Source organism: Sardina pilchardus, chromosome 16, assembly GCF_963854185.1.
Source record: "Sardina pilchardus chromosome 16, fSarPil1.1, whole genome shotgun sequence".
Taxonomy (NCBI): Eukaryota; Metazoa; Chordata; class Actinopteri; order Clupeiformes; family Clupeidae; genus Sardina; species Sardina pilchardus.
This window is the reverse complement of record NC_085009.1, coordinates 27,810,921-27,828,420: the sequence shown is the minus strand read 5'-3', so window position 1 is coordinate 27,828,420 and position 17,500 is coordinate 27,810,921. Positions and strand designations below refer to the sequence as shown.

Here is a 17,500-nt window from a genome sequence, read left to right as displayed (position 1 = left end):
GTGTATAACATTAAACTAAATAAATTACATGAAATGACATGGTGTAATGAGTGAAATGAGTAAGTGGTGTGTGTGTGTGTGTGTGTGTGTGTGTGTGTGTGTGTGTGTGTGTGTGTGTGTGTGTGTATGTGTGTGTGTGTGTGTACGTGTGTGTGTGTGTGTGTGTGTGTGTGTTGTGATTGTGATTGTGTCGTCTAAACAAAAAAGGGCAGCAGTTATTACCTGGGACAACATTAAAATGTTTATATAGATTGTGTTATGCAGTGTGTATGGTGTGTGTATGGAGTGTGTATGGAGTGTGTGTGGGGTGTGTATGGAGTGTGTATGGTGTGTGTATGGAGTGTGTATGGAGTGTGTGTGGAGTGTGTGTGGAGTGTGTATGGAGTGTGTGTGGAGTGTGTGTGGAGTGTGTATGGAGTTTGTGTGGAGTGTGCATGGAGTGTGTGTGGAGTGTGTGTGGAGTGTGTATGGAGTGTGTGTGGAGTGTGTATGGAGTGTGTGTGGAGTGTGTATGGAGTGTATGTGGAGTGTGTGTGGAGTGTGTGTGGAGTGTGTGTGGAGTGTGTGTGGAGTGTGTGCGGAGTGTGTGTGGAGTGTGTATGGAGTGTGTATGGAGTGTGTAATGGAGTGTGTATAAAATTAAACTAAATAAATTGCATGAAATTACATTGTGTAATGAGTGAAATGAGTCAGTGGTGTGTGTGTGTGTGTGTGTGTGTGTGTGTGTGTGTGTGTGTGTGTGTGTGTGTGTGTGTGTGTGTTATTTGGTCTTGTGATACTCACCCTAGTTTCTCCAGTTTACAGTTGGGATCCTCTAGAAGAGAAGAAAGATGCTTCACTCCTGAGTCTCCTGCTTTATTCCTACTCAGCTGCAGCTCTCTCATGTGTGAGGGGTTTGATCTCAGTGCTGATGCAAGAGCTCTGAAGCCTTCCTCTCCAATACTGCAGGTAAACAGGCTGTAGAGAGAAGTAGGAGAAATACTTCATCTTCATTTCCTTTTGGACAATCAACATTCCTGACACATTTACAATACTCTTTGTGTGTGTGTGTGTGTGTGTGTGGTACGGGTTGAGAATGCTCCTTTCTTTCCCGCACATCGGGAATCCCGAAGCATCGGGACTTTGCAACCGCAAGGGGGCAACATAAGACCGCCCTAATAAAATGAAGGTTCGGCTCATACCGGAAAACACGGAAAAACCCGAAGACACCGCGCTGGTGACGAGTGGAGAAAAGAGACATCACGCTCGGCATGTCAGGTTGCAGTTTCAGAGTTTTCGAATGTTTTACAGCCTACCTCACAGCTGGCTCTCTCACTCGACGTAGCCTATAACTCAGTCAGTCCAGCAGAGATGCCAGAGCAACGTTTTGGTCAATGGAGAGGGAGAGAAATGCTCCGCATATCCGTCTCATTTAATCCGTCTCATTTAATCATTAAAATGAAGGTGATGACTGGCGAAATTATAATCAAACGACGTTTCAATAAACCATTGTTGAAATTAATGAAAATGGTTTTAGAAGCCTTCAATTCAACCTGAAAGACTCGATAGGCAACCTTAGATTAATTCCTTAATTCATTACGGTTACAAGACCGCATTTCCGTGAATAGGCTATTATTGTCAAGGCGAAGACGAAAGAGATGGACAAGATGGACATTTAGGCTGGGTAGCTTACCCAGCACTTTATCACAGATTTTGTCCCCACCACTTTTGACAACTGAAAATAAAATGTATTTAACAGAAATATCTTTAATAGGCCTACATGCCTATCATGTCACTTTACTTATAACCGTAGGCTACATGCATGGAGAAGATCGCGCATTTTGTAACATTGTAACAATGGATGGTCAGATATGCGATAGGGCAGTGAGGGTGATTCATTGTAACCATCGCCTAGTAGGCCTAGCTCCGCAAAAGAAGTTTCTAGCAACTTAGAATATATGGATCTCGTTATGCATGTTCATGTTGATTCAGAGATAGACATAGACTACCGTGGGCTACTGTGCGTCAATATAACAGCATTTTATCATGTGGTGAATTAATGACTAACGTCAGTTTAACATGTCAGAACTTTTGATCGGCGTTTCAAGTGCATGCCGCGAATAAATGAACTCGACTGACTGAATCCTTTATATTTCTTGGCTAAGTGCGAAGATATTGACACTCGAACTGTGGCGTAACTGGTTGAGGCATCTTAATCACACGTCAGCGACCGGGGTTCAAAACTTACTCTACGAACCTCCGGAACCCATAAAGACAAGAGGCATTATTTTATTAAAAAGTTTTGCGATTTTTTTATGATTGCGATGTCTGCTGAAAAGAAAAGTTAATATGTGAATTCGTGGTTCAGCGCACACACACACACACACACACACACACATTTTTTACATTTACATAATAGGGCTCGGGCACACGCCTTGCATTCTAGGAATATCGCCGCCATTTGGTAGCGCACTGAACGTAATATCCATTCATTCAGATGCAAAAGACAAGAAGCAGAAATATAGTAGCGATTTATTCTTTTCCTCTTGCGATCGTGGGTTGCACTGTTACACCCCACTACACAGCAACATACGACCAAGAAGGCAAAAACTAAGTAACAGGAACACACTAAAAGGCGGGAGTAAATCCATAGTAATCCATAGTAAACTAAGGAGTGAAGCTGCCAATGTGGCTGTGCCCGCGAAGTTTTGATGTCATGATCCCGAGCCCTAGTGTCAGGAAGTGTCTGTCGAGAGAGAGGGGGGAGGGAGGCAATCGTCCTCAGTGCCGCATATAGGTAGGCTATAATGTCTAGTGAACTGGTTAGACAAGTGTGGGGGAGGGGGAATGATCGCACAAGACAATTGCTCTTCATGAAATGGGTAGTCTCAGACGTTTGTCGATGTTTAAACGTAGCCTACTACATCACTTGCGAAATCGGACGTGGCACATAGAATTATTAGGCTACTGGATTTAATATAGCAAGTCCATAGACTTTGTTCATCCTATATTAGCCTATATTAAAATGTAATGTGCTGCGGGGAAGCATTGGGGAAGTCAGTTTAAGTTGTCCTGTAACAATTTGCCTCTTATTATAATCAAGAGTATGCAGCCACTACGCATATAATAGCCTAGGTTACGGGCGGATGCGAGCAACCCCATGCAAAAGAAGGCCTTAAGTTAACGGACTGAAGGCCTGTTTACATGTCAAACATGCATTAAATCTAAGAAACGAAAAACACAAATATCATGTATTGTGTCGTAAACAGTTAATGACTTCGTGGCTGGCCACTATGCGCAACTGCATCGCGCAGTGAGCTGAAGGATAGGAGGACCGACACTTATTAACACAAAGCTTTGTAAAGCACTAACAACCACCCCTCAAAGTTCATTGTCCATAAGTCCAAACAATAAGTATAAAAATCCGACAATCCAAAACGATAACGAGATCTCCCAGAAACGAAAAACAAGTTTGTTGAGTAGCCTAGTCCTTCCAACAATCTCAGCTTTTGCGTTTGTTAGATAAAAGGCATTCTGTCCTGCTGTATTCCAATGAGAAAAAATCATCCACAAGGTAGGCTAAGGGTCACGGTAATGCAGCATGCAGGAATCTATATACGCACAAAACGAATGAATGGGTTATATCGGCCAAAACGAATGAATGGGTTGGGAGAGTCGTCTGGCTGTGTCAGCAGACTGCAGTCGGTCTCGAGGGGTTAAATAGCGCACGTACTTGAATTTTAATCTGAAGAAGACCACACGGTCGAAACGTCATTCCTTTGTGCTAAAGAAAATCAAATCAAATCAAAAAAGAAGGATTTCAAGTGTGCGAACCTTTTTCCATTTTTTTATGATTTAGCCTACTCTTGTTCTGCACCTTGACCGGGGATGTGCACAAACTTTTTTACTACACTTGAATTTTAAACCAACTCTTCTCTAGCCTATATCCTACAGCCATACTTTAATAATCAGATGTTATACTCATTTTTGTAGGCTACACCTCACCGGCAAGCACGCACGCAAATGCTGCTTTTGCACATCTACAATATTGGCCAGGCTATATAGAATAGGCTTTTAGGACTGTATTTTGCCTTCGTGCAACTTTAGTTGTGCTCAATCTAAATTATTGTCAGTAAGGATAGGTCATATTACCAAATGGCGAACCTCGAAAATTATTTAGGATATAGAGCCGTGTCCATTACGCATGCAGTTATTTTTTAGGCTATTGTTTTATTTGAGTGTTTTTGTCTACCATGGCAAACTTATGTATTTCCAATCGGCTTTCACAATCAGCTACAGCTGCGCGGCGCGGCGCAGATGATCTCCATGAAAACTTGCAATGTCTTTACAGAACTGCTTTCACTTCCCCGAGTCGCGAACGCGACATGCACAACAACCGATATTTAGCAAACACATGTATTTCCAGCTCTCAAAACCGATGAGGTCCAGATCTCAGTGGCCTCATAGCTGCCTACAGCCATGCATAGTAAGCCTAATGATAGCCTAGTTATGACATTAATAGCCTATTAATGACCTCATGTCGAAATGGCACGTTGTTTGAAAAAAAAAAGTTAAATAGGCCTAGGCCTACCGCCGAGTGGGGATATGTCGGAATGAACAGCGGATACCAGCTGGGTTGTAAAACATTACTGTATTCGTTGATCTTATCGATGCAGTCCTCGCGGCCACTTCTCCCCATCGTAGGAAACTTTCTGTTTAGTGTTGACAACAAAAAGGCCTTCACGTTGTGTGGCAGTGCTTGCTTGCCCTTCGATCCATCCCAGTTGGTGGTTTTGCACCTGTCCCTGAGTTATAGTCTATATGAGTAAGCGCTTATGCTCTAACCGCATAATAAAAGAAGTACCTGCAGCAGTGCTTATGGCAAGGCTATTAACACCTGTCACTGAGCTATGGACAAGCAGTTATGCTTGAAAATTATCATAATAACAGACACACCTAATTGTATGGCTCTATGTTTAAACACATCAAATTAGCAAGCATTTCCGCAGCAACGTTTGCTTTCTTTTTCTGGCGGTCCGCGGTTGCGCAGCAATTGCGCAGCAAATTATCAGATCACCGGACCTAATTTCACTCCATGTCTCGCGGACCAGCAGCAGTCTCCACGTTTCGCGGCCCATAGTTTGAGAAACGCTGCATTAAAGTGTCATTAGGTTGTAGGCTATATGTTTAGTGATTTCTTTGTGTGTTTTTCATTGTAGTGTGTGTGCATTGAGTAGTTCCTTAAAATACAGAACAAAGAGCGTCCCGTATCTGTTCAATACGGAAGAAGACTAACTATTACTTATATATTTCTTATAACGAAACAAGAAGAAAAAATACGAGGACTGACCATCTCGTTTCTCCGCGTTTCCCCCAATACCATGGCGACAAAGAGAAATAAATATGATTTGACATTTAAGCTGATTGCTGACAAATTTGCCACACAATTCGGGAGAAGCAGCGGACAGGAGCGCCACCACAAGCAAGCACTTCTAGCCCAAATTAACATGGCAACGTTTCCTATGACTAAAGTGTCTAAGTAGGCTAGTCCTACTAATATTACATTTGATTGGTAGCATGTTTGTAGCGCGCCAGTTTACCCATCCCCTACATCAAAACAGCTTAGAATCAATCAAAGAATCGGCTGTGTCGGCGTTAGGCTGTAGGTGATTTTCTATAACCATTTTCATTCATTTCAACAATGGTTCATTGAAACGTCGTTTGAATAATTTCGCCAGTCATCACTTTCATTGTAATGATTAAATGAGATTAAGGAGTCGACTATTGACGGATATGCGGTCTTCATCGTTTTGAAATGCGGGATGAAACTTTCTGCCACCTGGTGGTTGTTTGGGTACATTGCCTTAGCCTCGAAAAAAATCGGCTTGACGGCCTGCGGGATCTCTTCGGGAGTCCCGCGGGAGAAGGTGCATTCTCAACCCGTACCCACTGTATGTGTGTATGTTGTGATTGTGTTGTCTAAACAAAGAGGGCAGCAGTTATCACCTGGGACAACATTAAAATGTGTATATAGATTGTGTTTTGCAATGTGTATGCAGTGTGTATGGAGTGTGTATGGAGTGTGTATGGAGTGTGTGTGGAGTGTGCATGGAGTGTGTGTGGAGTGTGTGTGGAGTGTGTATGGTGTGTGTAATGGAGTGTGTATAACATTAAACTAAATGAATTACATGAAATTACATGGTGTAATGAGTGAAATGAGTCAGTGGTGTGTGTGTGTGTGTGTGTGTGTGTGTGTTATTTGGTCTTGTGATACTCACAATAGTTGCTCCAGTTTACAGTTGGGATCCACCAGAAGAGAAGAAAGATGCTTCACTCCTGAGTCTCCTGCTTCATTATAACTCAGCTGCAGCTCTCTCATGTGTGAGGGGTTTGATCTCAGTGCTGATGCAAGAGCTCTGAAGCCTTCCTCTCCAATACAGCAGTTATCCAGGCTGTAGAGAGAAGTAGGAGAAATACTTCATCTTCATTTCCTTTAGGACAATCAACATTACTGTCACATTTACAATACACGTTGTGTGTGTGTGTGTGTGTGTGTGTGTGTGTGTGTGTGTGTGTGTGTGTGTGTGTGTGTGTGTGTGTGTGTGTGTGTGTACGTGTGTGTGTGTGTACGTGTGTGTGTGTGTGTGTACGTGTGTGTGTGTGTGTTGTGATTGTGATTGTGTCGTCTAAACAACAAAGGGCAGCAGTTATTACCTGGGACAACATTAAAATGTGTATATATAGATTGTGTTATGCAGTGTGTGTGGAGTGTGTATGGAGTGTGTATGGAGTGTGTAATGGAGTGTGTATGGTGTGTGTATGGAGTGTGTATGGAGTGTGTGTGGAGTGTGTGTGGAGTGTGTGTGGAGTGTGTGTGGAGTGTGTATGGAGTGTGTGTGGAGTGTGTGTGGAGTGTGTATGGAGTGTGTATGGAGTGTGTGTGGAGTGTGTGTGGAGTGTGTGTGGAGTGTGTGTGGAGTGTGTGTGGAGTGTGTGTGGAGTGTGTATGGAGTGTGTATGGAGTGTGTAATGGAGTGTGTATAAAATTAAACTAAATAAATTACATGAAATTACATTGTGTAATGAGTGAAATGAGTCAGTGGTGTGTGTGTGAGTGTGTGTGTGTGTGTGTGTGTGTGTGTGTGTGTGTGTGTGTGTGTGTGTGTGTGTGTGTGTGTGTGTTATTTGGTCTTGTGATACTCACACTAGTTTCTCCAGTTGACAGTTGGGATCCTCCAGAAGAGAAGAAAGATGCTTCACTCCTGAGTCTCCTGCTTTATTCCCACCCAGCTGCAGCTCTCTCATGTGTGAGGGGTTTGATCTCAATGCTGATGCAAGAGCTCTGAAGCCTTCCTCTCCAATACTGCAGTAATCCAGGCTGTAGAGAGAAGTAGGAGAAATACTTCATCTTCATTTCCTTTTTGGCAATCAACATTCCTGACACATTGTGTGTGTGTGTGTGTGTGTGTGTGTGTGTGTGTGTGTGTGTGTGTGTGTGTATGTGTGTTGTGATTGTGTCGTCTAAACAAAGAGGGCAGCAGTTATTACCTGGGACAACATTAAAATGTGTATATAGATTGTGTTATGCAGTGTGTGTGGAGTGTGTTATGCAGTGTGTATGCAGTGTGTATGGAGTGTGTATGGAGTGTGTAATGGAGTGTGTAATGGAGTGTGTATGGTGTGTGTATGGAGTGTGTATGGAGTGTGTGTGGGGTGTGCATGGGGTGTGTATGGAGTGTGTACGGTGTGTGTATGGAGTGTGTGTGGAGTGTGTGTGGAGTGTATATAGAGTGTGTAGAGTGTGTGTGGAGTGTGTATGGAGTGTGTGTGGAGTGTGTATGGAGTGTGTATGGAGTGTGTATGGAGTGTGTGTGGAGTGTGTGTGGAGTGTGTAATGGAGTGTGTATGGAGTGTGTGTGGAGTGTGTAATGGAGTGTGTGTGGAGTGTGTAATGGAGTGTGTATGGTGTGTGTATGGAGTGTGTATGGAGTTTGTGTGGGGTGTGTGTATGGAGTGTGTACAGTGTGTGTATGGAGTGTGTGTGGAGTGTGTGTGGAGTGTGTATAGAGTGTGTAGAGTGTGTGTGGAGTGTGTATGGAGTGTGTGTGGAGTGTGTATGGAGTGTGTATGGAGTGTGTGTGGAGTGTGTGTGGAGTGTGTAATGGAGTGTGTATGGAGTGTGTGTGGAGTGTGTAATGGAGTGTGTGTGGAGCGTGTATGGTGTGTGTATGGAGTGTGTGTGGAGTGTGTGTGGAGTGTGTGTGGAGTGTGTATGGAGTGTGTATGGAGTGTGTAATGGAGTGTGTATAAAATTAAACTAAATAAATTACATGAAATTACATTGTGTAATGAGTGAAATGAGTCAGTGGTGTGTGTGTGAGTGTGTGTGTGTGTGTGTGTGTGTGTGTGTGTGTGTGTGTGTGTGTGTGTGTGTGTGTGTGTGTGTGTGTTATTTGGTCTTGTGATACTCACAGTAGTTTCTCCAGTTGACAGTTGGGATCCTCCAGAAGAGAAGAAAGATGCTTCACTCCTGAGTCTCCTGCTTTATTCCCACTCAGCTGCAGCTCTCTCATGTGTGAGGGGTTTGATCTCAGTGCTGATGCAAGAGCTCTGCAGCCTTCCTCTCCAATACTGCAGTCATACAGGCTGTAGAGAGAAGTAGGAGAAATACTTCATCTTCATTTCCTTTAGGACAATCAACATTACTGTCACATTTACAATACTCTTTGCGTGTGTGTGTGTGTGTGTGTGTGTGTGTGTGTGTGTGTGTGTGTGTGTGTGTGTGTGTGTGTGTGTGTGTGTGTGTTGTGATTGTGTCGTCTAAACAAAGAGGGCAGCAGTTATTACCTGGGACAACATTAAAATGTGTATATAGATTGTGTTATGCAGTGTGTGTGGAGTGTGTTATGCAGTGTGTATGCGGTGTGTATGGAGTGTGTATGGAGTGTGTAATGGAGTGTGTAATGGAGTGTGTATGGTGTGTGTATGGAGTGTGTATGGAGTGTGTGTGGGGTGTGTATGGAGTGTGTACGGTGTGTGTATGGAGTGTGTGTGGAGTGTGTGTGGAGTGTGTATAGAGTGTGTAGAGTGTGTGTGGAGTGTGTATGGAGTGTGTGTGGAGTGTGTATGGAGTGTGTATGGAGTGTGTATGGAGTGTGTGTGGAGTGTGTGTGGACTGTGTAATGGAGTGTGTATGGAGTGTGTGTGGAGTGTGTAATGGAGTGTGTGTGGAGTGAGTAATGGAGTGTGTATGGTGTGTGTATGGAGTGTGTATGGAGTGTGTGTGTGGTGTGTGTATGGAGTGTGTACAGTGTGTGTATGGAGTGTGTGTGGAGTGTGTGTGGAGTGTGTATAGAGTGTGTAGAGTGTGTGTGGAGTGTGTATGGAGTGTGTGTGGAGTGTGTATGGAGTGTGTATGGAGTGTGTGTGGAGTGTGTGTGGAGTGTGTAATGGAGTGTGTGTGGAGTGTGTATGGAGTGTGTATGGAGTGTGTATGGAGTGTGTACAGTGTGTGTGGAGTGTGTATGGAGTGTGTGTGGAGTGTGTATGGAGTGTGTATGGAGTGTGTGTAGAGTGTGTGTGGAGTGTGTGTGTATGGAGTGTGTATAGAGTGTGTGTGGAGTGTGTATGGAGTGTGTGTGGAGTGTGTATGGAGTGTGTGTGGAGTGTGTATGGAGTGTGTATGGAGTGTGTATACAATTAAACTAAATATATTACATGAAATTATATTGTGTAATGAGTGAAATGAGTCAGTGGTGTGTGTGTGTGTGTGTGTGTGTGTGTGTGTGTGTGTGTGTGTGTGTGTGTGTGTGTGTGTGTGTTATGTGGTCTTGTGATACTCACTGTAGTTTCTCCAGTTTACAGTTGGGATCCTCCAGAAGAGAAGAAAGATGCTTCACTCCTGAGTCTCCTGCTCTATTCACACTCAGCTGCAGCTCTCTCATGTGTGAGGGGTTTGATCTCAGTGCTGATGCAAGAGCTCTGCAGCCTTCCTCTCCAATACTGCAGTCATACAGGCTGTAGAGAGAAGTAGGAGAAATACTTCATCTTCATTTCCTTTAGGACAATCAACATTACTGTCACATTTACAATACTCTTTGAGTGTGTGTGTGTGTGTGTGTGTCTGTGTGTGTGTGTGTGTGTGTGTGTGTGTGTGTGTGTGTTATTTGGTCTTGTGATACTCACTGTAGTTTCTCCAGTTTACAGTTGGGATCCTCCAGAAGAGAAGAAAGATGCTTCACTCCTGAGTCTCCTGCTTCATTCCCACCCAGCTGCAGCTCTCTCATGTGTGAGGGGTTTGATCTCAGTGCTGATGCAAGAGCTCTGAAGCCTTCCTCTCCAATACTGCAGTTATCCAGGCTGTAGAGAGAAGTAGGAGAAATACTTCATCTTCATTTCCTTTGGGACAATCAACATTACTGTCACATTTACAATACTCTTTGAGTGTGTGTGTGTGTGTGTGTGTGTGTGTGTGTGTGTGTGTGTGTGTGCATGCATGTGTGCATGTGTGCGTTGTGTATGTTTGTGTGTGTGTGTGTGTGTGTGTGTGTGTGTGTGTGTGTGTGTGTGTGTGTGTGTGTGTGTGTGTGTTCATGGGCGGCATCAGGAGGTAGCTAGGGGGTGATACAGCTCTGTGTTTTCTCTGTTGGTATGTCTGTCCCTCAGAAAACTGTGTTGAAATGGTGTATTTCGCAGTCAGAATGTATTATTGGTTTTTACTGCCAGATACAAATCTCTAGCGCCGCCACTGTCTGCATGTGTGTGTGTGTGTGTGTGTGTGTATTTGTGTGAGCGTGTGCGTGTTCTTGTGTGTGTTGCAAAGACTGCTGCCAGGACATGAAGTAGCATATACTGTACATTCAGCAGTTTTTTAAATGTGAGGTCATCTTATGAAAACAAATCTTATGTCCATTCAGTGAGATTCATCACTCACCCCTCTTAACAGCTGCTGCTACAGCTGCGTTATCATCACTGATACACATCAGATTCATCACTCACCCCCCTTTACAGCTGCTGCTACAGCTGCATTATCATCACTGATACACATCAGATTCATCACTCACCCCCCTTTACAGCTGCTGCTACAGCTGCATTATCATCACTGATACACATCAGATTCATCACTCACCCCCTTTACAGCTGCTGCTACAGCTGCATTATCATCACTGATACACATCAGATTCATCACTCACCCCCCTTTACAGCTGCTGCTACAGCTGCATTATCATCACTGATACACATCAGATTCAAGAGTTTCACTATCCGAAATTTGCCAGATAAATAAATGTGGGAGTGCTTGGTGTAGGTCACTACTCAGGGTCCTGACGAGCTTCTCGTGAGCACGGTGGCTCTGCGCTGGCATTACCGCTCGTGACTGTGAAGTGCATCATGGGATCGCGCCGGGCGATAACTGCGCCGGCAGACGTCAGCCCGGAGTGACGACCGCGGGCACCCGAGAAGCTTAATGTGAGATCGTGTCTGACCTGCTGCGGAGGCCAGGCAAGATGCCAGACGACGGATAAATGCGGCGCGAATAAGGGGACCAGACTGAACCTGAGCTATGAGAATATTGCAATTTATATTTATCCGTAGATAGCATGTTGGGCAAGATCGCTGGCCGGGGTCATGAAGTGCCCTGCTGGATCACACCAAACAGGCTGGGCTGCCAGCATTTGGCAAGATCTCTGCAAGCACCCCCGTCAAAAGTGAGAGAGGAGGCGAATAGGAGGCAAGCTGGAGGCGAATAGGAGGCGAACGGGGAGGTGGTGGGTTGCGAGCGAGAACAAACGCTACAGTAGCACCGGCAGGTGGGCCTTGACTAAGCAATCGGTTTTATAGGAAGTGAAGGCGTGGCAAAGTTTCGTCACGTTTCTCTCGAACTTATGTTTGCAACGACATTTCATCACTCACCCCCCTTTACAGCTGCTGCTACAGCTGCATTATCATCACTGATACACATCAGATTCATCACTCACCCCCCTTTACAGCTGCTGCTACAGCTGCATTATCATCACTGATACACATCAGATTCATCACTCACCCCCCTTTACAGCTGCTGCTACAGCTGCATTATCATCACTGATACACATCAGATTCATCACTCACCCCCCTTTACAGCTGCTGCTACAGCTGCATTATCATCACTGATACACATCAGATTCATCACTCACCCCCCTTTACAGCTGCTGCTACAGCTGCATTATCATCACTGATACACATCAGATTCATCACTCACCCCCCTTTACAGCTGCTGCTACAGCTGCATTATCATCACTGATACACATCAGATTCATCACTCACCCCCCTTTACAGCTGCTGCTACAGCTGCATTATCATTACTGATACACATCAGATTCATCACTCACCCCCCTTTACAGCTGCTGCTACAGCTGCATTATCATTACTGATACACATCAGAGCATCTTACAATGAAACAGCCTCACTGTACTGAACACACAACACTGTGTACATTTCACAAAACTGCACTTCTATATGGCAAAATAAAGGACATGGAATAGTCTATTTATGTTGATGTGATTAAGAAAACAATGATGATTGATTTTGTATCAACATCAGCAACACCACCTTTAACCCCAGCTGTTTTATGTGAAGTGAACGCACCAACATCCACTAACCGTAATGTCTGCAGTCTGCAGTGGCGATCCTGCAGTAAAGCACACAGCTGAGTCACTCCCAAGACTCCTGGTATGTGTCCACTCAGATCCAGCTCAGTCATGAGTAAGGGGTTTGAACCCACAGCTGAAGCCACAGCAGCACAGGCTTCCTCAGCAGCACTACTCTTCAGGAACCTGGACACATAAGGAGGACGACAAACCTTTCATCTCACCTGACATGAACAACACTGATGTGGGCATTGAAAGACACAAAGACAGACAATCGAGAAATAATGAAATTATGAGCTGTTTTTACATGTGCTGTTTTCAGGGGAAAGGGTGCATTGCTGCCCATTTATGTGTGTGTTATCATTTTATCTGTTTGGCCTGGTGCTGCAGCTTTAAATGTTATAGATTCCGTTTTCTCTGCAGGACCTAAGCTCATCTGGTCTCTTCAAATATCATATTCATTACAGACCAACTGAATCTCTACAGAAGGTGTCTCCACCACAACAAAGTCAACAGCAAGCAGTCTGAATCTTCACCAGCTTGATATATCCATGTGAAGCATTTGACAACCTTTGATACACAACTGGACTGTCCACTGTTCTTCCAGAAATACTTACTGGACATTTCTCAGTGTACACTGTGGATCCTCCTTCAGGTCTACAAGCAGTTTGACTCCAGATTTCCCTGGATCATTTCCTCTGAGATCAAGCTCTCTCAGGTGTTTGGGATTTAACCTCAGGGCTGAAGCCAGACTAGCGTAGCCCTTCTCTGTGATACTGCAGTCAGAGAGCCTGAAAGGAAATTGTTATTTAGTCAATGCACCAAAAAACACACAATATGTTTTCACACAACAGACAACATCACTGCTATGTGATTAAAAAAAAGACCCCCACCCCCCACTAGACAAAATCAATGCTATGTATAGACCCCCCCTCCCATCAACAACATCACTGTATGATGTGTCTTATTGAGGAATACTGAAATGTCTTATTAAGGAATACTGAAATGTCTTATTGAGAAATACTGAAATGTCTTACCCGAGTGTCTCCAGTGTACATGTTGGGTTACCCAGTCCACTACACAGTTCTTGGACACCATTATCTCCAATACTGTTGTCATTGAGGTCCAGATTTTTCAGCTTTGAAGATGCTTTGGTGAGGACAGATGCCAGACCTGCACAGCTCCTCTCAGTGATACTACAGTCAAAGAGCCTGAAAGGAGATTATTATTTAGTCAATGCACCAGAAAACACACAATATGTTTTAACACAACAGACAACATCACTGTTACAGTATGTGATGATAAGACCCCCACCCACCACTAGACAACATCACTGCTTTATGATGATAAGACCCCCCCCCCCCCCCCCACCAGACAATATCACTGCTATGTAATGAAAAGACCCCCCGCACACTGGACAACATCACTGCTGTATGATGTGTCTTATTGAGGAATACTGAAATGTCTTACCTGAGTGTCTCCAGTGCACAGTTTGGGTTACCCAGTCCACTACACAGTTCTTGGACACCAATATCCCCAAAACTGTTGGCACTCAGGTCTAGATTGTTCAGCTTTGAAGACGCTTTGGTGAGGACAGATGCCAGACCTGCACAGCTCCTCTCAGTGATACTGCAGTCAGAGAGCCTGAAAGGAGATTATTATTTAGTCAATGCACCAGAAAACACACAATATGTACTGTAGTTTTCCAAGTATAACACTAAGTTGTTGTGATAAGACCCCCCTCCCCCCCTGGACAACACCACTGCTATGTGAAGACCCCCCCCCCCCTCCCAACACACACACTGAACAACATCACTGTTATGTGAAGACCCCCCCCCCCCACACACACACACACACTGAACAACATCACTGTTATGTGAAGACCCCCCCCCCCCACACACACACACACACTGGACAACATCACTGCTATGTGAAGACCCCCCCCCCCCCCCCACACACACACACACACTGAACAACATCACTGTTATGTGAAGACCCCCCCCCACACACACACACACACACACACTGAACAACATCACTGTTATGTGAAGACCCCCCCCCCACACACACACACACACACACACACGCCCACACTGGACAACATCACTGCTGTATCATGTGTCTTATTGAGGAATACTGAAATGTCTTACCTGAGTGTCTCCAGTGTACATGTTGGGTTACCCAGTCCACTACACAGTTCTTGGACACCATTATCTCCAATACTGTTGTCATTGAGGTCCAGATTGTTCAGCTTTGAAGACGCTTTGGTGAGGACAGATGCCAGACCTGCACAGCTCCTCTCAGTGATACTACAGTCAAAGAGCCTGACAGGAAATTATTATTTAGTCAATGCACCAGAAAACACACAATATGAACTGTAGTTTTCCAAGTATAACACTAAGTTGTTGTGATAAGACCCCCCTCCCCCCCTGGACAACACCACTGCTATGTGAAGACCCCCCACACACACACACACACACACACTGAACAACATCACTGTTATGTGAAGACCCCCCCCCCACACACACACACACACTGAACAACATCACTGTTATGTGAAGACCCCCCCCCCCCACACACACACACACACACACACACACACACTGGACAACATCACTGCTATGTGAAGACCCCCCCCCCCCACACACACACACACTGAACAACATCACTGTTATGTGAAGACCCCCCCCCCCCACACACACACACACACACACTGAACAACATCACTGTTATGTGAAGACCCCCCCCCCCACACACACACACACACGCCCACACTGGACAACATCACTGCTGTATCATGTGTCTTATTGAGAAATACTGAAATGTCTCATTGAGGAATACTGAAATGTCTTACCTGAGTGTCTCCAGTGCACAGTTTGGGTTACCGAGTCCACTACACAGTTCTTGGACACCAATATCTCCAATGCTGTTGGCACTCAGGTCTAGATGTTTCAGCTTTAAAGATGCTTTGGTGAGGACAGATGCCAGACCTGCACAGCTCCTCTCAGTGAGCCCACAACTGTTGAGCCTTAAGGGGAAAACAAGTGTAGGTGAGTGAGAGAGTGACTGACTGATTCAGTGGTGTGTTTGTGTTTGAGTGAGAAAAAGACATTAAAACACACTGTCAATTTCACTGATAGCAACTCAATATTTGGTCTTGTGATACTCACTCTAGTTTCTCCAATTTACAGTTGGGATCCTCCAGAAGAGAAGAAAGATGCTTCACTCCTGAGTCTCCTGCTTTATTCCTACTCAGCTGCAGCTCTCTCATGTGTGAGGGGTTTGATCTCAGTGCTGATGCAAGAGCTCTGAAGCCTTCCTCTCCAATACTGCAGTTATGCAGGCTGTAGAGAGAAGTAGGAGAAATACTTCATCTTCATCTCCTTTTCGACAATCAACAATACTGTCAACGTGTGTGTGTACATGTATGTGTGTTTGTGCGTGCGTGTGTGTATTCGGGTGTGAGTGAGAGAGTCAGCAGTGTTTGTGTGTGTGTGTGTGTGTGTGATTGTGTGTGTGTGGGTTGTGTGTGTGTGAGTGTGGGTGAGTGTGCATGTGTGAGTGTACAGTATGTGTGTGTGTGTGTGTGTGTGTTCGTACATGTGTTTCTGAACATATTGCAAAGACTACTGTCAGCTGAAGAATTGAAGTAGCATATACTGTACATTCAGCAGTTTTTTAAATGTGATGTCATCTCATGAAAACAAATCTTATTTCCATTCAGTGAGATTCATCACTCACCCCCCTTTACAGCTGCTGCTACAGCTGCATTATCATCACTGATACACATCAGATTCATCACTCACCCCCCTTTAAAGCTGCTGCTACAGCTGCATTATCATCACTGATACACATCAGATTCATCACTCACCCCCCTTTACAGCTGCTGCTACAGCTGCATTATCATCACTGATACACATCAGATTCATCACTCACCCCCCTTTACAGCTGCTGCTACAGCTGCATTATCATCACTGATACACATCAGATTCATCACTCACCCCCCTTTACAGCTGCTGCTACAGCTGCATTATCATCACTGATACACATCAGATTCATCACTCACCCCCCTTTACAGCTGCTGCTACAGCTGCATTATCATCACTGATACACATCAGATTCATCACTCACCCCCCTTTACAGCTGCTGCTACAGCTGCATTATCATTACTGATACACATCAGATTCATCACTCACCCCCCTTTACAGCTGCTGCTACAGCTGCATTATCATTGCTTATACACATCTGAGCACCTTACAATGAAACAGCCTCTCTGTAGTGAACACACAACACTGTGTACATCTCACAAAACTGCATTTCCATATGGGAAAGAAAGGACATAGAATAGTCTATTTTCAGATTTCTCCAGTTTAATGTTTGTGTAATTAGGAAAACAATGATGATTGATTTTGTATCAACATCAGCAACACCACCTTTAACCCCAGCTGTTTTATGTGAAGTGAATGCAACAACAACCACTAACCATAATGTCTGCAGTGTGCAGTGGGGATCCTGCAGTAAAGCACACAGCTGAGTCACTCCCAAGACTCCTGGTATGTGTCCACTCAGATCCAGCTGAGTCATGAGTAAGGGGTTTGAACCCACAGCTGAAGCCACAGCAGCACAGGCTTCCTCAGCAGCACTACTCTTCAGGAACCTGGACACATAAGGAGGACAACACACCTTTCATCTCACCTGACATAATCATCATTGATGTGTGAATAGAAAGACAAAGACTTTGGCGAGACAGACAATTGAGTAATAATGAAATGATGACCTGTTACTTATGCTTTTTTCAGAAAGGGTGTATTGCTACCCATTTAGCATTTATGTGTGTGTTATTATTATGACCGCCGCTAGCGTAGCTAGCAAAGCGGTCATATAGTTGTTGTCAAATT

At 44.5% G+C, this 17,500-nt stretch overlaps 1 protein-coding gene across 1 annotated transcript in view; it reads right to left on the bottom strand.

Annotated features, from left to right (window-relative positions):
• Positions 1 to 17,500, bottom strand: part of LOC134059632 (NLR family CARD domain-containing protein 3-like) — a 60,855-nt gene that overhangs the window by 28,649 nt on the left and 14,706 nt on the right. Inside the window, exons 7-13 of the mRNA XM_062516074.1 lie at positions 15,773 to 15,908; positions 15,593 to 15,630; positions 10,165 to 10,300; positions 9,823 to 9,996; positions 8,452 to 8,625; positions 7,184 to 7,357; positions 6,258 to 6,431 (exon numbers count right to left, since the gene is read on the bottom strand). Of these exons, the coding sequence (XP_062372058.1) occupies positions 6,258 to 6,431; positions 7,184 to 7,357; positions 8,452 to 8,625; positions 9,823 to 9,996; positions 10,165 to 10,300; positions 15,593 to 15,630; positions 15,773 to 15,908 (1,006 nt within the window). The remainder of the gene's footprint in view (positions 1 to 6,257; positions 6,432 to 7,183; positions 7,358 to 8,451; positions 8,626 to 9,822; positions 9,997 to 10,164; positions 10,301 to 15,592; positions 15,631 to 15,772; positions 15,909 to 17,500) is intronic.